Source organism: Pan paniscus, chromosome 2 (genome assembly GCF_029289425.2).
Source record: "Pan paniscus chromosome 2, NHGRI_mPanPan1-v2.0_pri, whole genome shotgun sequence".
Lineage (NCBI taxonomy): Eukaryota > Metazoa > Chordata > Mammalia > Primates > Hominidae > Pan > Pan paniscus.
In genome coordinates this window covers 12,716,228-12,739,828 of record NC_085926.1, presented here as the reverse complement: position 1 = coordinate 12,739,828, position 23,601 = coordinate 12,716,228, and the positions used below count along the sequence as shown (strand labels likewise).

The window sequence follows — 23,601 nt, the reverse complement described above, 5'->3', positions numbered from 1 at the left end:
AGAAGGAAAGAAAAGAAAAGAAGAAAATTCTTTTATATATTGAAGTTGGCAACTTCTCTGGTGACTTCCTCAAGTACTGACCTTTCCTTCTGAGCTCACAGCCCTACCTGCTCCCCATGTCCTGGAGTCCTGGAGTAGTTCTGCAGAGACTTGGGGTCAGTGACTAGGCCCATCCATGTGGAGCTCATCCCTAGGTCAAGTGCCCTGCTCCCCAAGCCACTTCTCTTGGGTGTAGTCTCTGTACCTGCTACATCCTCTGGATTCTCTTTGTCTGTCCAGAACTTATTCTATGCAGGACCCAGGAGTAAACCCAGGATGGAGGATTGGGGATGGTGGAATGTGGGCCACCTTCTTCACCGTAGACTCTGTGCTTCTGTTAATGTCACCTAAGGATATGCTAGCTTTGCTCTGTAGCTATATCACCTTGTTGGCTTATATTGCCACTTTAACAAACATTGGTTGTGCATCTACTATGTGCTAGACATGCTAGACAACAACCTAGATGCTTGCACTATTTTCTTTCCTTCCAGATTATCTTTTTAAAATCTTAGATCTTTCTGTATAAACAGCCTCCACACAGAGTCCAACCATCCTCTTTCTGTACAGCCATTATTTTGTTTTGTTGTTGTTGTTGTTGTTGTTTTTAGATGGAATCTTGCTGTGTCGCCCAGGCTGGAGTGCAGTGGCGCGGTCTTGGCTCACTGCCAGCTCCGCCTCCCGGGTTCACGCCATTCTCCTTCCTCAGCCTCCCGAGTAGCTGGGACTACAGGTGCCCGCCACCACGCCCGGCTAATTTTTTGTATTTTTAGTAGAGACGGGGTTTCACCGTGTTAGCCAGGGTGGTCTCGATCTCTTGACCTGATGTGATGAAAGAGCCAGCCTTGCCCCGTGTGGCTCCATGACCTGCGCAAGTTCCTCTCCATTTCAGGGCCTCAGTTTCCTCTTCTGTAAAATACGACAGTAATCTCCAGTCTGCCTCCCTCCTGGTTGTGTGAGAGTCAAGAGAGCTGGGAGAGGAGAGTGCTGTGAGGCTGTGATGGCTCAGTGTGCTCTGTCAGCCCTCCTGCCCTGGGCCCAGGCCCTGTGACAGCAGGAGCTCAGGAAATCTGGGCTCACCTGAAGGGGAAATCCAGTTTAGCAGGACCCGTGGGTACAGAGGCCCTGGCACCACCCATGACTCAGCAGGGCTGGGCTTTTTGGAGAAAAGTGCCAGAAAGTCAGGCATTCCATTTCCTTGTAGGATCAGCCTTGGATGTGGGGGCCACCTGAGGTGGTGCTAGAGGCCTCTAACCAGGGGGCAGCTGGGGCATGAAGCTTCTCTGTTGGGGTAGGGGTCAGATTTGAGTCCATCTATAAGCTGGGAGACCTTGAACAAGTCTCTTCCTCTACCTGAGCCTCAGTCTCTCCCTATGTTAAATAAGACCTGTGTGGAGGCCGGGTGTGGTGGCTCATGCCTGTAACGTCAGCACTTCGGGAGACCAAGGCGGGAGGATCACTTGAGCCCAGGAGTTCAAGAGCAGCCTGGGAAACATAGTAGACCCTATCTCTACAAAAATATAAAAACTAAAAAATTAGCTGGGTGTGGTGGCAAATGACTGTAGTCCCAGCTACTCGGGAGGTTGAGGTGGGAAGATCACTGGAACCCAGGAGGTCGAAGCTGCAGAGCCGTGATCGTGCCACTGCACTCCAGCCTGGGTGATAGAGTGAGACCCTGTCTCAAAAAAAAAAAAAAGAAAAAAGAAAAAGAAAAAAAAAGGCAAAAAAGAAAAACAGGTGGAGGAGGAATAGACAAGGACATTGAAAGGAGAAACAGAGCCACGTCCGGTCTTCCCTCTGTGATGGTTCCATTCCTTCCCTTCAGTGTGCTAAAGACCTGCCCAAGGAAGTTCCCTTGGCTATGGGAACAATTACTCAAGGCTCCATCAGTAGCTAAATATAAGCCAAGTCAGCATATTTGCATAACACTCTGATGACTGTTAGTGTGTCCTCTTTCCTGGTGCCAGTGTCAGGGTCCTGAGAAGAGGAGCCAGCATCACTCCTTTAGTCTCCCAACATGGGCTTAGCAACCAACTACCCTTGCTTAACCACTTACTATGTGGTCCTGGACAAGTTTCTTTCTTTCTTTTTTTTTTTTTTTTTTTTTGAGACAGAGTCTCGCCCTGTCGCCCAGGCTGGAGTGCAGTCGTGCGATCTCAGTTGACTGCAACCTCTGCCTCCCGGGTTCAAGTGATTCTCCTGCCTCAGCCTCCCGAGTAGCTGGGATTACAGGCCTGCAACCACCATGCCCAGCTAATTTTTGTATTTTTAGTAGAGACTGTGTTTCACCATGTTGGCCAGGATGGTCTCGATCTCCTGACCTTGTGATCCGCCTGCCTCGGCCTCCCAAAGTCCTGGGATTACAGGCATGAACCACCGTGCCCGGCCAGTCCTGGGCAAGTTTCTTATCCTCTCTGTGCCCCAATATTCTGACCTATAAAATGGGCATGGCCCTAGTGAGCCTTCATAGGTTTGTGGTGAGGAATAGATTAGTTAACACAAGTTAACTGTTAGAACCTTGCCTGGCAGATAGTAGGCACTTATAGCTGCTTGTTATCATCATTTTTCCTTTGTTCTCGGCTCTGTACAGGGTATGTGTGACACAGAAATGAATCAGCCTTAGTCCCTACTTAGGCTGCATTCATGATCTAGTGAAGGAGACAAAGCCTGGATGGTGGTACATGCTTGTAGTCCTACCTACTCAGAAGGTTGAGGCAGGAGGATCACTTGAGTCCAGGAGTTCAAGGCTGCAGTGAGCTGTGATTGCACCACTGCACTTTAGCCTGGGTGATAGAGAGAGACCTTGTCAAAAAAACAAAAGCTAGGGATAGTGGAGGGAGTAAGGTTAGGGGAGTGGGGAATAGAGTTGATGGGTATTGTTTAGGCAATCGAAAGAGTACTTCATGAGCGAAGTGGGTTTTGACCTGTGCTTGGAAGGTCAGATGCAATTTTGACATTAGGAAAGAATGGACTAAGCCAAAAGTGCTGTGTGTGACCAGGACACAGAGCAGGATGGAGATGAGACTGGAAAAAGAGCTCATCACTTTGTAAACTTCGGTCTATCTGACATCAGCCAGCAGCTCTCTTTCCCCAACGTGACTCTACAACTCTTCCTCCACTCTAGCTGAAATGCCTTCATTAGAGATGATCTCAGCCAATGAATATGTACTAGTCACCTGTTGCAAGCAGAGAACCCTGTTCAAAATAGAAATATGCCCTGGAGGCTTCTGCTGTCAGTCATTCCATCTCGATATCGATGCATTTTAATGGCTAGTGACTTCCTAATGCCTAGCTGAATTCTGCTCTGAGAAATGGGAAGTTTTATTCTAGAAAAGTGTAGGCCAGGCGCAGTGGCTCACGCCTGTAATCCCAGCACTTTGGGAGGTCAAGGCGGGCGGATCACAAGGTCAGGAGTTCGAGACCAGCCTGGCCAATATGGTGAAACCCCGTCTCTACTAAAAATACAAAAATTAGCCAAGCATGGTGTGGCGCCTGTAATCCCAGCTACTCTGGAGGCTGAGGCAGAAGAATCACTTGAATCCGGGAGGCAGAGGTTGCAGTGAGCTGAGATCGTGCCACTGCACTCCAGCCTGGGCGACAGAAGCGAGACTCCATCTCAAAAAACAGAAAAAAAAAACGGGTAATGGAGTCTGGGGCCTATGAGATGAGGGATGAGCAGGGATGGGACTGGACACTGAATGTCCAAGGGTAAGAGGAGGCCTGTAGAGGAGGAAACACACATTCACAATGGCCCTGCTGACTGTCCTGCCATTTTCACATACTATAAGGTAAGCACTATTACTGTCTCCGTTTTACAGATGAGAAACCCAGGGCACAGTGAGGGATTAAGTAACTAGCCCATGCTTCCATCGCTAGAAGAGGCAGAGACAGGATTCCAACCCAGGCAATCTGGCTCTAAGACACAGGGAGGAGGCTTCCTGCCAAGGTCTTGTGGTAGATTCTCTAGACATTCTCAAATGGGGGGTGATGTTTGCCCCACAACAGGGGTCATTTGGCAATGTCTGGAGACATTTTTATTGTCATAGCTGAACAGGAAAGTGCTACTGGCATCTGGGAGGAGGCTGCTAAACATCTCACAGTGTGTTACCCCGTCCCAAATGTCAGTCGTGTTGAGGCTGAGAAACATGGTTTAAATGAGTCAGAGGCTGCCACAGTGGCACGTGCCTGTAGTCCCAGCTACTCAGGAGGCTGTGGTGGGAGGATTGCCTTAACCCAGGAGTTCAAGACTAGACTGGGTGATATAGCAAGACCTCTGTCTCAAATAAAAAAGTAAAAAATAAATGAATCAGAGACTAGTAAATCTACCTCCTCTCAGATTTAAGGTCTCAGCCTCAGAGCTGAGAGAAGAAGAAATAGGGCAAGGAATCAGAAGGAAGCCTGCACTTCCTGGCTCAGCTGCTATAACAGAGACTCATAGCACATGGGCTCCATTAAAAGAAACTTCTTTCCTGTGCACGTAGCTGTCAAGAGGTGGCAGGTGGCTCTGTGTGTGAGGCCGGCCGGGGCCCAGGACTCCCTTGCCTTTTTGCTTAGTCATTCCTGGATGTTGGCCATGTTTGTGGGATTGGAGTTGGTTCACCAACTTCAAATCTGCATTCCCGTCAAAATTGTACCTAGGCTGGACATGGTGGCTCACACTTGAATCCCAGCACTTTGGGAGGCCAAGGTAGGAGAATTGCTTGAGCCCAGGAGTTCAAGACCAGCCTGGGCAACATAGAGACACCCTGTTTCCACAAAAAAACAAAAAAGAAAAAGAAAAAAGGATTGTGCCTGACTTTTCAGGCACAGATAAAAACTGATTTCCTTCATGAAGCCCCCTGCTAGTTGTCTAACCAATACCCACCACCCCGATTCCCCACTGCCTTAACCCTCCTCCCTCCACTACCCCGGCCTTCTTGCTTGCCAACAGAACTACCATTTTTTTTGTTAATTATTTTTCTTATTCCTTTGAATGTTGAGTGTTTGTCTTTTTCTTATTTATTTGCCAAGCTCTTTGTATATTAAGATATTAACTAAGGTGATATTAACTACTGATTATTGTTATTCCTCCAGGAAAAGCCATGGAGACTTCAGCATCCTCCTCCCAGCCACAGGACAACAGTCAAGTCCACAGAGAAACAGAAGATGTAGACTGTACGTTTGCCTTCTCTGACCCTCTGGGCAAAACCACATGGGAGGTGGAGTCCAAAAGTAGAAGGGACAGAAGAAGACCCTGCTCAGCTCACGTTGCACAGGGCCTCAAATCACAGCTGAAATGGGGAAGTAGTGGTTTTACACACATGCACACACACATTTGCATGGTCCAATCTGTCCTCCTGTGCTGTCTAGCTATGGGGACCCTCAGCTGCTTGCCAAATCTCAAGAATTCTCTGGGGGCTTGGGTTGGCACTAGGGAGCACCCCTAGAAGGTGGAGAGGGTCCTGTGTGACCCCAGAATGGGGAATGGGAAGGTTTAGGACTTGATCACACCTCATCTTGGCTGTAATGTACAGAGGATCCTAAGTTAGCAACTACTCTACAGAATCTAGCTGTCTCTGGGCAAGGCAGGGGGCTTAGAAACCCCTTTTCTGGCCGGGCACGCTGGCTCACGTCTGTAATCCCAGCACTTTGGGAGGCCGAGGCGGGCAGATCAGAAGGTCAGGAGATCGAGACCATCCTGGCTAACATGGTGAAACCCCGTCTCTACTAAAAATACAAAAAATTAGCCGGGTGTGGCGGTGGGCGCCTGTAGTCTCAGCTACTCAGGAGGCTGAGGCAGGAGAATGGCATGAACCCGAGAGGCAGAGCTTGCAGTGAGCCGAGATAGCGTCACTGCAGTCCAGCCTGGGCAAAAGAGCGAGACTCCGTCTCAAAAAAAAAAGAAAGAAACCCCTTTTCTGAGTCCATATTCAGATAAATCTCTGTATTGAGCCTTCCTTGAGCCCCTGGCATCTCTGAGAGCCTTGGTCTCCTGCACGTTGCATTGGCTCTAGATATTTGGGAAGATAATCCAGTCCTTCCTGGCTCTCCAAATCCAAGTAGAACCCTGGAGAGGACTGGGTGGTCCCTGGGGTGGGAAGAGTGGGAAACGCTCATCCCCTGGCCTCTGTGTGCCTTGCAGATGGAGAGACAGATTTCCACAAGCAAGATGGGAAGGCTGGACCCTTTTCCCAAGAACAATATGAGAGAAACAAGTCTTCCTCCTCCTCCTCCTCTTCCTCCTCATCCTCCTCATCTTCCTCATCCTCCTCCTCCTCCTCAGGTATAGCAGAGATTTAAATATCTGTATATTATTCAAGAAAAAGATTTACATGGGGAAATAATCCCCCATACTTGAAGTCATTGAAGTACTTGAAACTCCAATACCGTTTCTCCACATTCTCTTCTAGAGCCGATCTGTCTACATGTGCTTCTACGTACGCAGTTATCATTGATCGTATAGGCAATTTTGTCCTCCATTTAAAATTTTCCCCATCTTATCCTAAGCTTTTAGCCATGTTGTTCTGTAATATCGCTGTAGCTATTTTTAATGTTTACTGAACAGCCCCTCAAGTGGCTGCATCTCATGTAAAGTAACATTTAGGTTTATTAGAGGCACCCCAGTGCCATAGTCAAAGCGTGTGTTACAGGTTCAAATCCTGTCTTTACCACTAAGTAGCTACATGTCCTTGGGTAAACTGCTCAACCCCTGGCTGCCTCAGTGCCCTCATCTAGAAGATGGGGATGAGAGCAATACATAATACCTCATGGGATTCTTGTGAGGATTAAATTCGTTATACAGGTAAAGTCTTAGCACGTAGCACGTATTAAAAGCTCTAAAAGTAATTGTTGTGTTATGGTCTTCCCCTCCCAGGTTTATCATGCTCATGAGCATCCTTGTGCGAAAGCTTTTGCCTTTTGAATTTTTGTGCAAATCATTCCTAAGTATTGAGTCCTTGCAAGTACTTTAGTGGGTTTAGAGGAACAACATCCAATGGCATCTTTTTTGTTGTTGTTGTTGAGACAGAATCTTGCTCTGTTGCCCAGGCTAGAGTGCAGCGGCGTGATCTTGGCTTACCGCAACCTCTGCCTCCTGGGCTCAAGCGATTCTCCTGCCTCAGCCTCCCGAGTAGCTGGGATTACAGGCACCCACCACCATGCCTGGCCAAATTTTTGTATTTTTAGTAGAGACAGGGTTTCTTTATGTTGGCCAGGCTGGTCTTGAACTCCTGATCTCAGGTGATCTGCCCACCTCGGCCTCCCAAAGTGCTGGGATTATAGGGGTGAGCCACTGTGCCTGGCCTCCAATAACATCCTGATTACAAATAACCACATTATTCTCCAAGAAACAGCAGAATGTTCTTTCGTTTGTATTCTTTTAATTCAAAATATGAGGCTGAACTTATAGTAGTAGCACCAGCAATATTTATTGAATGCTTACTCTGTGCCGGGAGCTGTTGTAAGCACTTGCATGTAATAACTCAATTCTCACAGCAACCCATAAAGGAAGGTACTATTATTATTCCCAGTTTACAAGTGAGAAAACTGAGGCACAGAGATGCCAACTGACCTGCTCTAAGAGAGCTCAGTAACCAACTTGGGATTCCCCGGAGGTCTTTGTGGGATCCGGGAGGCTAATCCTCCTCAACCAGAGCTCCTGCTCTATGATCTCTTTTATGCCGTGGGCTTGAGCTTAAGACTTTATTTAATGAAAGGTCTCTGGGCTGGAAGGAAAAAAAAAAAAGCTCTGGTCTTATGTCCTCATGTTGCAAATGCTGAGACCAAGGCCCAAAGCCACAAAATCAATGATCATTTCAGCAGGGGAGGGAGAGTGGTCGGTGGGTCCCGTGGGTTTGTTTGTAGCCAGTCTCCTCATGGCACTGGAAAGGAAGCCATCGCCCCATTTAAAAACAAAAAATGAGAAAACACACAAGCCCACCATGTATGAGGTTTGGCTCTGGAAGAAGAGCTTCCAGGTGCAGGCAGGGGGCTGTTTGTTGCCTCTCCTTTTGTTTCTCCTCCCTGGGCAGGAAGGAGTGTTCTGTCCTCTGGTTCTGGTTGTCCCTCACGGAGTGCTGCTCCTCCGAAAATGTCCCCCATGTGACCATAATCCCTGGCACCCAGACACCCTGGAGTCTCCACCTCACACATAGGACTGGCTGAAATTAGCCAAATGGAGCGCTAAGAGAAAGCAGCAGGAGAAAGCCAGAGTCCTAGAAGCATAAAGACAGGCTGACATTCAGGATCCTGGTCCCTGATCCTACCGTGACTGACCTGCTGCCAGAACATAGCCGCCTGTTTCTCAGGCCCGGACAGTGACCCGTTACCCTAGAGGCCCCAAGCCTGGGTGCCTCACTGCAGCCCTGCCGTCCTCACATGCAGGACCCTCACTCATAGTCACATCCACCATCTCTCTCCCACATACCTGTTTCAATCCAGTTATTTTTAGATGAAGTTTTGTTTTCAACTGTAAAAGATTACACACAGGTACACTGTAGAAAATATAGAGCATATAGGGAAACAGAAAATATGAGAAAACAAATCATCCTTTGCCCCATTACCCAGAGATAACCACCCAAAACATATTAGTGTATTCCTTACATTTATTTAACAAATATTTACTGAGCACCAAATATGTGCCAGTCTTTGTGATGGGTACTAGGGACACTAGCAATCAACAGTGAATCTTTCTGCCGCGGTTATTATTATTATTTTTTAATTTATAAAGAAAAGAGGCTGGGCACAGTGGCTCACTCCTGCAATTCCAGCACTTTGGGAGGCTGAGGCGGGCAGATCACCTGAGGTCAGGAGTTCAAGACCAGCCTGGCCAACATGGTGAAACCTCGTCTCTAATAAAAATACAAAAATTAGCCAGATGTGATGGTGGGCACCTGTAATCCCAGCTACTCGGGAGGCTGAGGCAGGAGAATCACTGAAGCTGGGGAGGCAGAGGTAGCAGTGAACTGAGATTGCACCACTACACTCCAACCTGGGTGACAGAGTGAGACTCCGTTTCAAAAAAAAAAAGAAAAAGAAAAAGAAAAGAGGTGTATTTAGCTCACAGTTCTGCAGTTTGGGTAACTTTTTAAATAACTAAATCAGAGAGCATATACAAAAATAGTCTTCATTTTAAACAGCATATATTCCATAATACCTTTTATTTTAAAAATTGTATTAGGCTGGGCACAGTGGCTCACGCCTGTAATTCCAGCACTTTGGGAGGCCAAGGTGAGTGGATCACTTGAGTCCAGGAGTTCGAGACCAGCATGGGCAACATGGGGAAATCCCATCTCTACTAAAATACAAAAAATTAGCTGGGCATGGTGGCACATACCTATAATCCCAGCTACCCAGGAGGCTGGGGCGTGAAGATCACTTGAGCCTGGGAGGTCAAGGCTACAGTAAGCCCTGATTGTACCACTGCACTTCGGCCTTGATGACAGAGTGAGACCCTGTCTCCAAAAAAATTGTATTATGAATATATCACAGAGAAAGCTAAAACAATGTTCATTCACACATTGATGGCAGTTGTCTCTAGCTGATAAAATTTGGAGTAATTGCCAGGTGTGGTGATGCACACCTGTAATTCCAACACTTTGGGAGTCCAAGGTGGGTGGATCACCTGAGGTCAGGAATTCACGACCAGCCTCACTAACATGGTGAAACCTCGTCTCTAGTAAAAAAAAAAAAAAAAAAAAAAAAATTAGCCAGGTGTGGTGGTGCACGCCTGTAATCTGAGCTACTTAGGAGGCTGAGACAAGAGAATCGCTTGTGCCTGGGAGGTGGAGGTTTCAGTGAGCTGAGATCACGCCATTGCACTCCAGCCTGGGCAACAAGAGCAAAATTCCGTCTCAAAAAAAAAAAAATTGGAATAATTTTTACTTTATTTTCTATATTTCTTTATTTTGCAACATGCATTATCTTTTTAGCAATAAAAAGTCATTTTTTGCACTGATGAATATTTGTAAAATATAGAAAAGAAGAAAATAGAAGTCACCCGAAATCCTCTCTCCTGAGATAAACGCCACCGTTGTTATTTTGTTGAGCTTCCCAATCCCTCTTCCTCCGTATCCAGTTGAGATCACAGATGCACTGATGTTTAAGCACAATTAATTTGGTTTCCTGGAATTTTTTAAATTGACCCATGACTGACTGAGAGGTCCCCACGGTCCTGTCTTGGGATAAAGGAGTCTTCTGGACCTGGAGCCAGAAACTCCTAGACCTGAATTCTTGGAATGCTGACTGGCCAAAGAGCACAAATGACAACCATTTTCAAGTCTTGCTCAAGCTCCTGTTCCTAGCTGGGCACCCTTGCAGGGTGGAGAACCCAGGTCATGTCCTTCAGGAGATGAAATGGTTGGAGAGAGGCACATCACAAGACCGCTGGCCCTCATGTCCACTGAGTCAAGCACAGACAGCTGGTGCTATAGAAACCCCAGCAGGGAAAGGCAAGACCAGTGTGAGCTGGGGCAGTTGGCAAAGGCTTTCTACAGGAGGTGTGACATCAGCTTAAGCTTCTCAATAACACAGACAAACAGGAAGGATATTCCAGGGGGGTGGGAGACACAGCAAACATCCAGAGCCAGCATGATGGGTGGGGAAACAGAGATGACACAGCCCCTGCACTTGGTGGGATGGAAGCCATCTCAGTACTATGATGCCTCATGGGACCTTATCTTATCTTCATGGAAGTCTTATGAAGTAGGCAAGGCAGAAGCAGAAATATTATGTAGACACGAAATCAACAGAAATATTAAGGGATTTGTGCAAAGTCACACCTAAAGTGAGTGGCAGGTCTCCTACCTCCAGTCCCCAAATCAGAGCTCCTCCCACCAAACCACACTCTTCTCATAAACTAAATTCTGAGAATGGCCACCAGAATGAACGCATTCCCAGCTTGTTCCAGGCTGAGCTTCTCCTACAGCTTGTGTTTGTTACCCGCAGAGAGCAATGATGAGGACCAGCAACCCAGAGCAACCGGAAAACATCGACGGAGCCTGGGGGCTGGATACCCCCACGGGAACGGCTCACCCGGTAGGAAATAGGCCTTACCATTTTTCTTTTGCCCACTCGCTCACTGTTGAGTTTCTCCGTGGGACTGAAGTGTGATGTTCTTCACAGCATTGTTTATGGCAGGATAAAATAGGAAATAGCCTGACAGCAGCAGAATAGATAAAGGATGCTACACTCTGCCCTGGTGACAGCTCTGCTCTTCATCTATCGCTGAACTGAAAAAGAAAGATGCCAAATCATAGAATCAATTTGATCTCATTTATGCTTTATAAAAATTCAGACATATATGGTTATAATCAAGACTAGAAGGAAAAATGCTAAAATATTAATAGTGGTTATCTCAGGATGGTGGAATTATAAGTGATTTTTATTTTCCCTTTTTGAACTGTCCTATACTATAAATAATTTACAATGAGCATGTTTTATTTTTTATTTTATTTATTTATTTTTTGGAGACAGGGTTTCGCTCTTGTTGCCCAGGCTGGAGTGCAATGGCGTGATCTCAGCTCACCACAACCTCCACCTCCGGGGTTCAAGTGATTCTCCTGCTTCAGCCTCCCGAGTAGCTAGGATTACAGGCATGCGCCACCATGCCTGGCTAATTTTGTATTTTTAGTAGAGACAGGGTTTTACCATGTTGCCCAGGCCTGTCTCAAACACCTGGACTCAAGTGATCTACCCACCTTGGCGTCCCAAAGTGCTGGGATTACAGAGGTGAGCCACCGTGCCTGGCCGAGCATGTTTTACTTTTACAACCAGGAAATAATTTTTGCAAAAGAAATAAACAACAAATTTCATAGGAAGGAAAGAGCATGGGGAAAAGGGGTGAATTATTGTATAGTACAGAACCTGCCACACAGAAGGTGTTTAATAAATGCTGCCCATGAGGCTAGAGCTGAGCCCTGGGTTCTATTTCTGGATATAAACATGATTAGGAATGCAGGCTTTGGCAACAGACCTGGTAGAGTTGCCACTTGCTGGCTATATGACTTTGGGAAAATAATTTAACTATTTGAGCCTCGGTGTCCTTATCTGTATAATGAGTGGGGTAGGTACTAATACCTTCTTCATAGGATGTCCATGAGGAGCAAATGAGGTATTAAATATAAATCACTTAGTACAGTGTTGGTGCATGCTAGTGCCCAGTATATACCCACTATTAACCTTGAGCAAGGTCCAGGTCCTCTCAGGTCTTGAGTGCTTTCTGAGTGTGGTCACCTCTGGAAGTTCTGGGGGCATCAGAGAGGGCAAAGGGAAGGTACTTGTGCTGCCTTGCCTCCTGAAGACCGCCCCCCACCTCACCTCCAGCACAAGGACTGTGGTACTTCTTAAGCGTCAAAGCCATGGGAGAGGGAAGTGGCCTGGATCACTGTGTTTGGGGAGTGCTGACTAAGGGGTTTGTCTCCATCCAGGTCCTGGGCATGGGGAGCCTGACGTTTTGAAGGATGAACTTCAACTCTATGGAGGTAATCAGTTGCCTAGTAGCTTTGGAGAAAACAGACGAAGGAAAAGAGGGCTTTGCTGGGCAGAAACAAGGTCATGAGGGTGATTCATGAGCTGAAAAGTCCCAGCCAAATACAGGAGATGTGGCCAGTTGGGTGGTTATAACATTGGCAGGTGGGGAGGCGGGCATGAGATTGTCTTGGGGAAATCCTACATTTTCTGGGGTTTTTGTTTATTTGTTTTGTTTGTTTGTTTTGAGACGGAGTCTCACTCTGTCGCCCAGGCTGGAGTGCAGTGGTGTGATCTTGGCCCACTGCAACTTCCACCTCCCCAATTCAAGTGATTCTCCTGCCTCAGCCTCCCGAGTAGGTGGGACCACAGGCGCCCGCCACCAGCCCAGCTAATTTTTTGTATTTTTAGTAGAGACGGGGTTTCACTATGTTGGCCAGGATTGTCTCGATCTCCTGACCTCCTGATCCGCCCGCCTCGGCCTCCCAAAGTGCTGGGATTACAGGCGTGAGCCACCGCGCCTGGCCAATTTTTTGTATTTTTTAGTAGAGACAGAGTTTTGCCATGTTGCCCAGGCTGGTCTCGAACTACTGAGCTCAAGTGATCCTCCCGCCTTGGCCTCCTAAAGTGCCAGAATTACAGGCATGAGCCACTGTACCTGGTCCTTCTTTCTTTCTTTCTTTCCTTCTTTCTTTCTTTTTTTTTTTTTGTTACATAAACAAGTATAATCTGGTTTAGAAAAATGCGTTTAATTACTCAAGTAATTTAAGAAAGGTTTCACTGGGTATAAAATAAGATAAACCTTTATGTTTATGTGTATTTTAAAATATTTTTCTCATTAAGTAATTCATATTCACTGTAGAAAATGTAGATACATTCACTTATTCATGAATTACTTCTTTCTCCCAGATATTGGAGGTGCTTGGTAAATTACATTGCTTGAGTTCTCATTTCATGTTGTCCTTGGTATGCTCTCTGCACTCTCCGTATTGGCCCCTCTGGTCACTTTGCATATAGTGTTCAGTGTGCTGAGTGCCTATTGTCACATGCTAAGTGCCTCTTGTGGTGTTTGTGTCCTGGGGCTGCCCTGACGGACAGGAAACTACAGAAGTCAGGGCCTGATGGTTGGAAGATCATACAAATGCCTGTCTGCCCTTGAGGGGAAGAAGATGACAGGCTAGGAGCAAGGTCACCAGGGAACTAGAACAGGCACCAAGAACCACATGGTGAATGGTGTGGGAAAGACGCCCAGGACTGGAATAATGCAGAGGTGGCAGCTCAGGTCTGTAGGGCTCAACTCACCCTCAGCAGTCCAGACAAGTGGCTCAACAATCATGGTGGGAGCCAAGGATCGAGGTGTACAAGCCAGCTTGGCTCCCACATGCTCAGAGCCTGGTAGGTCTAGAAGACAGCAAGATGGCATGAGCTTGGAGTTGCCTGTCTCGTCCAGAGTTCTATGGGTAAAAGGCAGCAGGTGTCATCACCTGCATCTGGATAGCCTGGAGCAGGCATGTGCAAATGGGTGGCCCATGTGGGCAGATGCTTTTTATCTGGCTCACAGAATGTTTTTTTGGGGGGCAGGGGAAGGGGAGGTTTGTTTTTCATTTTTTGGTTTTTTTGGGATGCTGTCTCACTCTGTTGCTCAGGCTCGAGTGCAGTGGTACCATCTCGGCTCACTGCAGCCTCCACCTCCCGGGCTCAAGCGATTCTCCTACCTTAGCCTCCTGAGAAGCTGGGACTACATGTATGCGACACCATGCCCAGCTAATTTTTGTATTTTTGGTAGAGACAGGGTTTTACCCTGTGGCCCAAGCTGGTCTTGAACTCCTGGACTCAAGTGATCTACCCACCTCAGCCTTCCAAAGTGCTGGGATTACAAGAGTGAAGCATCGCGCCTGGCCCACACAGAAAGGTTTTTTTTTGGTATTTTTAGTAGAGATGGGATTTCACTGTGTTAGCCAGGATGGTCTCGATCTCCTGAACTCATGATCCACCCGCCTCGGCCTCCCAAATTGCTGGGATTAGAGGCGTGAGCCACCACACCTGGCCCAGAATGCTTTTTTAAAATTATGATTGTGTGGCCAGGCACTGTGGCTCATGCCTGTAATCCCAGCACTTTGGGAGGCTGAGGCAGGTGGATCACTTGAGGTTGGGAGTTCAAGACCAGCCTGGCCAACGTGGCAAAACCCCATCTCTACTAAAAATACAAAAATTAGCCAGGTGTGGTGGCACCCATAATCCCAGCTACTCAGGAGCCTGAGGCAGGAGAATTTCTTGAACCCGGGAGGCAGAGGTTGCAGTGAGCTGAGATCATGCCACTGCACTCCAGCCTGGGTGGCACAGTGAGAGTCTATCTCAAAATAAATAAATAAATAAATATTATAAATATATAATATTTATAATTTATATGTTATATAATATATAAGTATATTATATATAAATTTATATATTATATATATATATAATTATGATCGTGAGAGCCAGACATGGTGGCTCACACCTGTAATCCCAGCTACTTGGGAGGCTGAGGCAGGAAGATTGCTTGAGCCCAAGAGTTTGAGACTGCAGTGAGTCATGATTGCGCTATTGCCCTGCAACCTGGATGACAGAGAGAGAACCTGCCTCTAAATAAATAAATTTTAAAAATAAATTTATGAATGTGAATATATTTCATCAATTCTATACCACATTTTTTTCACATTTGAATATTTCTGAAATCAGGATGCATCTTAAAAATCACTGGCAAAGTTAGGCATAGTAGTTCATGACTATAATCCCAGCACTTTGGGAGGCCAAGGTGGGAGGATTGCTTGAGCCCAGGAGTTCAAGACCAGCCTGGGCAACATAATAAGACCCTGTCTCTATTAAAAAAAATCACTGGCAGCCAGGCATGGTGGCTCATGCCTGTAATCCCAGCACTTTGGGAGGCCGAGGTGGGTGGATCACGAGGTCAGGAGATCGAGACCATCCTGGCTAACATGGTGAAACCCCGTCTCTACTAAAAATACAAAAAATTAGCCAGACGTGGTGGCGGGCGCCTGTAGTCCCAGCTACTCGTGAGGCTGAGGCAGGAGAATGGCATGAACCCGGGAGGCGGAGCTTGCAGTGAGCCGAGATTGCACCACTGCACTCCATCCTGGGCAACAGAGCAAGACTCTGTCTCAAAAAAAAAAATATATATATATCACTGGCAACTTACAATTGTAAATGTCAAGGGCTTTTCTTACATAGTAGTACATAAAATAATGTCATGTCTCACAAGCAATGGCATTTTGATTCATGGAGTACAAGAGTTACCAAACTTTTTTTTTTTTGTTTGAGATGGAGTATCGCTCTGTCGCCAGGCCGGAGTGCAGTGGTGTGATCTTGGCTCACTGCAGCCTCTGTCTCCTGGGTTTGAGCAATTATCCTGTCTCAGCCTCCCGAGTAGCTGGGACTACAGGTGTGTGCTACCATGCCCAGCTAATTTTTGTATTTTTAGTAGAGACGGGGTTTCACCATCTTAGCCAGAATGGTCTCAGTCTCTTGACCTCATGATCCGCCCACCTTGGCCTCCCAAAGTGCTGGTATTACAGGCATGAGCCACCGCGTGCGGCCCAAACTTTTTCATAATTGGGAAGTTTACCTGAAAACCTGGCTTCTCTGGGGAAATTGACAGACCTGTAAGAGTGGGTAGGCGTTCCTACAGCAGCTTTCTGTGGCTGGTGGGTGGTGGCTGCCCCTTTAGTTGGAACAGGAACCCTCCAGCCGGCTCCATTCCCCACCTGGCCGACTCCAGATTAAGTGGGAAGTCTCCAAGCAGGATCCACCTTCCCTGAAGCATGACTTCTCCCCCGCCAGAGGATCATGGGTATATGATCACTGATTTCCTTTCTGCGCAGATGCTCCTGGAGAGGTGGTACCCTCTGGGGAATCAGGTGAGTGTCCAGTTAGAGGAGAGAGGTCGTTGGTGCTGGTATTGAGCCAGGTCTAGGCATCACCTCTCCCCCAAGAGAGCCAGCACCTGTTGGGATACCTGGCTCTGAGAAACAGGAGCCCCAGGTCCACTTAGCCTAGGCTCATCAAGCAGGCTGGGCCAGCTGTGGCATGAAGCAGGGAGCCTGGGGAGCTTGGAAGGCTGTCCCAGCAAGACCCCAGGAGATTACAACCAACCAGCCATCAGTAGAGAGAAGGATACCGTGGGGGCTGCAGAATTCCATGGGGACATTTTTTTAGGTCACCTATAGCCTTCCCCAGGGTGGAGGCACCTGTTAAGGACCCCAAGCGGGGTTGGGCACTAATGTTGAGTTTCTTGTTCCCAGGACTCCGAAGGAGAGGCTCTGACCCAGCAAGTGGTAAATACACAAGCTCAAATAGGAGAGCCAGAGCGGGTGTGGATTCCAGACGATGGGTTGGGTCCTCAGACAGCCTGAGAGGGTGGGTTAGTCCCAGCAGGGATGCTGTCGCCAGCCAGTGTCACTATGATTCAGAAGGGGGATCTCCAGTGCAGGGGAAATGGAAAGGAAGGCAGACTCAGGCCTAAGGAAGGAGGAGGAAGTCAGTGGGGGTTCCAAGGACAGCACCCCCATCTTCACAGTTTGACTGGTCCTGCAGTGAGTGCCCTCTGACCCAGGAAGATATACCCAGGATATTAATTCTCAATGAGGCAGGGAAGAGAAAATCCCACCTCCCGTCCTGCATCAAAGTTAAATACTCATCTCTCTCTTGTTCTCTAAGGAGAAGTGGAGGCCTCTCAGTTAAGAAGACTGAATATAAAGAAAGATGGTAAGGAACTTGGTGTAGCAGAGCTGCTTTTTCCTGTCTGGCTAGATTTCTAGGGGTGAAATGCGGCTGGTGGCCTAGCACAGCAGTAATCATAGCCCACCTCTGTCGTGTGCCCTGCAGTTTACACATTACTCAGCTCAGAATCACCTCAACAGGGTGGGACAATGGTTCCCATTTTGCAGATATGAAAACTGAGGTTCAAGGTTGGGGAGTGGCCTTACAGCTTGTGAGTGGAGTGGCCTGAGCTTGAGCCCTGGTCCTCTGCTCTTTCTGCTATGCACAGTCACTAGGATGGTAAATACCTTCCAGGTCTTGTGGCCAGGATGGGGAACTGGAGGTCAGCTGAGCTGAGAAAGTTGTAAGGTTAGATTAGACCAGAATCGGAAAGGAGCAGTGAAAATGGGAGCAACCTCCCTGCTCCAGGCCTGGAATCCATGGGGACTTCTAGGAGGAAGGGGAGGGCAAGAGGAAAGACCATGGTGCTCCACACAGAGATTTTTTGTAATTAAAAAAAAAAAAAAAAAAGAGGCCAGGCATGGTGGCTCACAGCTGTAATCCCAATACTTTGGGAGGCCGAGATGAGAGGATTGCTTGAAGCCAGGAGTTCGAGACCAGCCTGGGCAACATAGCGAGACCTTATCTCTACTAAAAATTTAAAAAATTCGCTGGGTGTGGTGGCATGCACTTGTAGGCCTTGCTGCTTGTGAGGCTAAAGCAGGAGAATTGCTTAAGCCCAGGACTTCAAGGCTGCAATGAGCTGTGATTGCACAACTGCACTCCACCCTGGGTGACAGAGCAAGACCTTGTCTCCTCTGCCCAAAAAAAGAGAGAGAAAGCAGCAGATAGTGATTGCCCACCCCTGCCTTCACAGATGAGTTTTTCCATTTCGTCCTCCTGTGCTTTGCCATCGGGGCCTTGCTGGTGTGTTATCACTATTACGCAGGTGAGGGGAGGCGCCCTGGGGAATGCGCAAGGGGGATGGCATGGGGTGGTGCAGGGGGCAGGGGCGTCAAGATCTGGAGGCTGACCATTCCCTCCCTCACTGCCCTTCCAGACTGGTTCATGTCTCTTGGGGTCGGCCTGCTCACCTTCGCCTCCCTGGAAACCGTTGGCATCTACTTTGGACTAGGTAAGCCCCTCCCCCAGCATGGACACACACACAGTCTCTTGGAGGGGTCGTGGGTAGAAATATTCATTTTCATACTCATTCAAGTATGGACCAGAGAGTCACAATCTACACTTTTTAAAAAATTTTCTGGCCAGGCGTGGTGGCTTACGCCTGTAATCCCAGCACTTTGGGAGGCTGAGGTGTGTGGATCACCTGAGGTTAGGAGTTTGAGACCAGCTTGACCAACATGGTGAAACTGTCTCTACTAAAAATACAAAAAATTAGCCAGGTGTGGTGGCGCATGTCTGTAATCCCAGCTACTCGGGAGGCTGAGACAGGAGAATTGCTTGAACCCAGGAGGCAGAGGTTGCAGTGAGCCAAGCTCGTGCCACTGCACTCCAGCCTGGGCAACAGAGCGAGACTCTGTCTCAAAAAAAAAAAAAAAAAAAATTTCCTTATGCTCATGTTTTCTTCCTCACCACTTTCAAGGTCAATGTAAGGTCACTGGCAAAACCCTGTGGGAAAAACAGGCAGCTCCATACAATGCAACAGCAACAGTTTAAAGTGCCAAACAGGCTGGGCCCAGGGCACACGCCTGTAATTCCAGTTACTCAGGAGATTGGGGCAAGAGGATTGCTTGAGCCCAGGAATTCGTTTAGCCTGGGCAACATAGCAAGACTCTGCCTATAAAATAAATAAATAAAAGTGGCAAACAAAATAGAACTAGCCAGATCCTGAAAACAAGTTAGTTAATGGAGTTGGGAACTGAATTTGGTGAGTGAGTTTCCTGCCACTACTTCTGCTGTTCGCGGTTGTTGTTTTTAGTAATAATAACTCTAGTACCATTATCTAAGCTTAACCTGCTGCCTGAAGTTCCACCATCAGAGCTTTGTTTGCATGAGTTAGGCCCTTGTCCAGTGGTGGCCGGGTATCCCTTGATGGGGCACAAACTTAACTTACTTTTTTCTTTGCTTCTGAGCAGTGTACCGCATCCACAGCGCCCTCCAAGGCTTCATCCCCCTCTTCCAGAAGTTTAGGCTGACAGGTAACTTTTAAAGTCTTCCTGTGTTCACTCATTTTCTCCCTAGCAGGGTCTTCATTTAGAAAGAGGCTTAGCATACAGGAAAGAACACAGCCTGGAGGCAGAGGACCCAGGTCTGAGTCCTACCTCTGCCAGTTTACTAGCTCTGTGACCCTGGATGAGCCGTGTAGCCTCGGTTTCCTCAACTGGAAAATAGGTGTAATACTTTTCTGCTGCACAAGGGTGTTGTGAAGATCAAGTGAGGAATGGATGCAAAGGCCTGAAGTGTGAAACAGTAGAAAAATGGTCTGGTTAGTCTTCATTCTCTTATAGAACTTTACGCTTCCCCAGACGCTGTCTTCTCCATGGCTGTACTTGCCTAATAGCAACTGGGGAGGTAGGCTTTAGTAATGTTACACTTGACCAATAGGAAAATGAGGCTCAGAGAGGTGGAGTGACTCGCCCACAGTCACACAGCTTTAGTGGCTGGGCTGGGCGAAAGCACATCGTCTTTCTTGACTAACAGCTCTGTGAACACCTTATGCCTCAGAATGGAGAGGCCAAGTGGCTGTGTGGCTGTGCTGGGGAAATATCTGTCTCCTTTAATCCATGTAATGAAGAAAAAGAAAACTAGCTATTATGACTGTGGGTCATTGAGACCCATGGCTTCTGGGGTGACTACATCATGCCAGCTGTGAGGGGTACTTGGGCATCTGAGGTGATGGTGAGGATGAAGCCTGGCTGCCTTCAGAATCCCATGCCATCCTGTGGTCTTTGCCTTCCAGGCTTCAGGAAGACTGACTGAGGCCACTTCCAGGTGGGCAGCAGAGGCAGGCCCCGGTGTGACCACCACTGCGACCCCTGAGCCCATAAGGGCAGAGCAGCATTCTGAGAGACGCACAGGAGACCAAGCCAGACCAATAAACAGAACACTTTTCCTTCCATGTGGTCTGAATGTTGGCACCAGCCCAGGCGGGGGCATCTCATTTGGGCAGTACTGCTGTGCAACCCAGCTGCGAGGATGGAAGGCAGAGGGTGGGTGTAGGGCCTGAGGCTTCACAGTACCTGGACCAGCAGGAAGATTCTGGGAGGTCACTGCTCTCAGAGGACAGCAAGAGACCCTGAGCTCTACAAGCTGTGATCTGTCTGGGTTCATGGTTTTTCTCAAATCCCAGGCTATCCGCATGCGCCCTCAGGTGCTACCGAGCCATCCTGGGAGAGATGGATAGTCCACTGCTTTGAGGCAGGGAGCCATTGGATTGGGGCCCCTTGGTGAACCTGATGCAGGTAAGATGCTGAGGACTAAAACCATTTTTTTGCACCCAAAAAAAAAAGGCAGGAAAATGATCATCAGAAACTAAATGGCAGCCAGGCATGGGGGCTCACAACTGTAATCCTAGCACTTTGGGAGGCTCAGGCTAAGGGTCGCTTGAAGCTAAGAGTTCAAGACCAACCTGGGCAACATAGTGAGACCCGCATCTCTACAATTTTTTTTTTAATGACCAAATGTGGCGGTACATACCTGTACATACCTGCGGTTCCAGCTACTCAAGAGGCTGAGGCAGGAGGACTGCTTGAGCCCAGGAGTTCAGGGCTGCAGTGAGGTACGATCAAGCCACTGCACTCCAGCCTGGGCGACAGAGCAAGATCCTTTCTCTAAAATTAAAAAAAAAAAAAAGACAAATAAAAATTGCATGTATTTGTAGTGTACAACATGTTTTGAAATATGTGGAATGGCTAAATCAAGCTAATTAACATATATATCACCTCACATACCCTTTTTTTACGATGAGAACAGTAAAAACCTACTGTCAGCAATTTGCAAAGTATACAATACATTGTTATTAACTATGGTCACCATGCTATATGATTGATATCCTGAACTTGAACTGAGTTCTTCATGGTCACAGACATGCTGTTCTCAAAACTCAGAAGGGTAACTTCTGAGGTTTTGATTTCAAGTACTTGTATGTAACCTAATTTAACGGGAGCCCAGAGTGCACAGATCAGATATTTATTAAACATATAAATAAAACACAGTTTTCACGATAGAAGTATGAACTTACTGACTTGGGAACAATGTGGTTAGCCTCATTTTATAGGAATGATGGGTCCCTGTGGCCAGCTCTGCCACTGCCTGGCTGTGATTTTATTTTATTTATTTATTTATTTCTTTTTCTTGAGACAGAGTTTTGCTCTTTTGCCCAGCCTGGAGTGAAGTGGTGTGATCTCAGCTCACTGCAACCTCCACCCACCATATTCAAGTGATTCTCCTGCCTCAGCCTCCTGAGTAGCTAGGATTATAGGCACCTGCCACCACACCTGGCTAATTTTTGTATTTTTGGTAGAGATGGGTTTTCACCATATTGGCCAGGCTGGTCTCAAACTCCTGACCTCAGGTGATCCACCTGCCTCGACCTCCCAAAGTGCTAGGATTACAGGCGTGAGCCACCAATGCTGGCCCTGGCTGTGATTTTGGTCAAGTCCTCCCCTCTCCCAGCCTTAATGTTCTCATCTATACAATGGGGAGCATAACAGTGCCCACCTCACGGTATTATGTTGAGAACTGCATGAGATAATTACATAAAGTCTTATGCACAGACTCTGGCACATAGGTGATGCTCAATCAATGGGCGTTATTACATTAGACAGGAGCACAAATCAGATCCCCTTAGGGTCAGGCATACAGAGTCAGCAAGATGTAGAAAAGTGGGGGCTGGGTGCAGTGGCTCACACCTATAATCCCAATACTTTGGGAGGCCAAGGTGGGTGGATTGCTTGAGCTCAGGAGTGTGGTAGCATGTACCTGTGGACCTAGCTACTTGGGAGGCTGGAGTGGGAGAATCGCTGGAGCCCAGGAAGTCAAGGCTGCAGTGAGCCATGATCATACCACTGCACCCCAGCCTGGGTGACAGAGCGAGACCCTGTATCAAAAAAATAAAAATAAAAATGAAAAAAGTAGGGAGCAGGAAGAGGGGAACAGAAGAGCATATACCTGACCAAAGGGGGCAGCTGCTGTCTAGCAATTCCAGGTGAGAACACCAGCTAAGTGGGATCTCTCAGCCAAGCCAACGAAAACCACACCAGGTGCTTTAACAGGAAGAATTTAATAGAGGGACATGTTAACCAGGTGCAGGACTACTAGAAACGCAGAAAGGGACCATAGTATCACAAAGTGTAACTGAGGGAACTGCCTAGGGCTAGAGAGAAAAAGGAAAGAGGTTGTAGCTATTAGAAGTGAGAGGCCGGGGCCAGGTGTGGTGGCTCACACATGTAATCCCAGCACTTTGAGAGGCCGAGATGGGCGGATCACAAGGTCAGGAGATCAAGACCATCCTGGCTAACATGATGAAACCCCATCTCTACTAAAAATACAAAAAATTAGCCGGGTGTGGTGGTGGGCGCCTGTAGTCCCAGCTACTCGGGAAGCTGAGGCAGGAGAATGTCATGAACCCGGGAGGCAGAGCTTGCAGTGAGCTGAGATCGCACCACTGCACTCCAGCCTGGGAGACAGAGCAAGACTCTGTCTCAAAAAAAAAAAAAAAAAAAAAAAAGAAGTGAGAGGCCGGGTGCGGTGGCTCAGTCTATAATCCCAGCACTTTGGGAGGCCAAGGTGGGCAGATCACCTGAGGTCAGGAGTTCGAGACCAGCCTGGCCAACATGGTGAAACCCTATCTCTACTAAAAATACAAAAATTAGCCAGGCTTGGTGGTGGGCACCTGTAATCCCAGTTACTTGGGAGGCTGATGCAGGAGAATCACTTGAACCTGGGAGGTGGAGGCTGCAGTGAGCCGAGATCATGCCACTACACTCCAGCCTGGGCAACAGAGCAAGACTCTGTCTCAGTAAATAAATAAATAAATAAATAGCCAAGTGCAGTGGCTCATGCCTGTAATCCCAGCAGCACTTTGGGAGGCCGAGGCGGGTGGATCACGAGGTCAGGAGATGGAGACCATCCCGGCTAACACGGTGAAACCCCGTCTCTACTAAAAATACAAAAAAATAGCCAGGTGTGGTGGCGGGCACCTGTGGTCCCAGCTACTTGGGAGGTTGAGGCAGGAGAATGGCATGAACCCGGGAGGCAGAGCTTGCAGTGAGCCGAGATAGCGCCACTGCACTCCAGCCTGGGCGACAGAGCAAGATTCTGTCTCAAAAAATAAATAAATAAATAAAGTGTGAGAAGATTGAGAGAGGGTCCTCCAGAGCTGGGACCCAGACCTCTGGGGAA

General features: G+C 47.7%; 1 protein-coding gene across 1 annotated transcript; it reads left to right on the top strand.

Moving 5' to 3' along the window:
- The first annotated feature begins 3,398 nt into the window (after positions 1–3,398).
- On the top strand, positions 3,399–22,361 carry TMEM40 (transmembrane protein 40). The gene is made up of 11 exons (XM_034955845.3): positions 3,399–5,190; positions 6,158–6,298; positions 10,960–11,049; positions 12,441–12,494; positions 16,362–16,397; positions 16,782–16,814; positions 17,197–17,244; positions 18,116–18,187; positions 18,299–18,373; positions 19,335–19,397; positions 20,159–22,361. The coding sequence occupies exons 1-11, from the start codon at positions 5,118–5,120 to the stop codon at positions 20,176–20,178; spliced, it is 705 nt and encodes a 234-aa protein (XP_034811736.1). The 5' UTR covers positions 3,399–5,117; the 3' UTR covers positions 20,179–22,361.
- Positions 22,362–23,601: the final 1,240 nt, after the last annotated feature.

What these genes read in the sequence shown, in the direction of transcription:
- TMEM40 (XM_034955845.3), top strand. Translation starts at nt 5,118, where the DNA reads ATGGAGACTTCAGCATCCTCCTCCCAGCCACAGGACAACAGTCAAGTC. An exon ending in AGGCTCTGACCCAGCAAGTG is followed by an intron (nt 16,815 to 17,196) that starts GTAAATACACAA and finishes TTGTTCTCTAAG; the next exon opens with GAGAAGTGGAGGCCTCTCAG. An exon ending in GTGTTATCACTATTACGCAG is followed by an intron (nt 18,188 to 18,298) that starts GTGAGGGGAGGC and finishes CTGCCCTTCCAG; the next exon opens with ACTGGTTCATGTCTCTTGGG.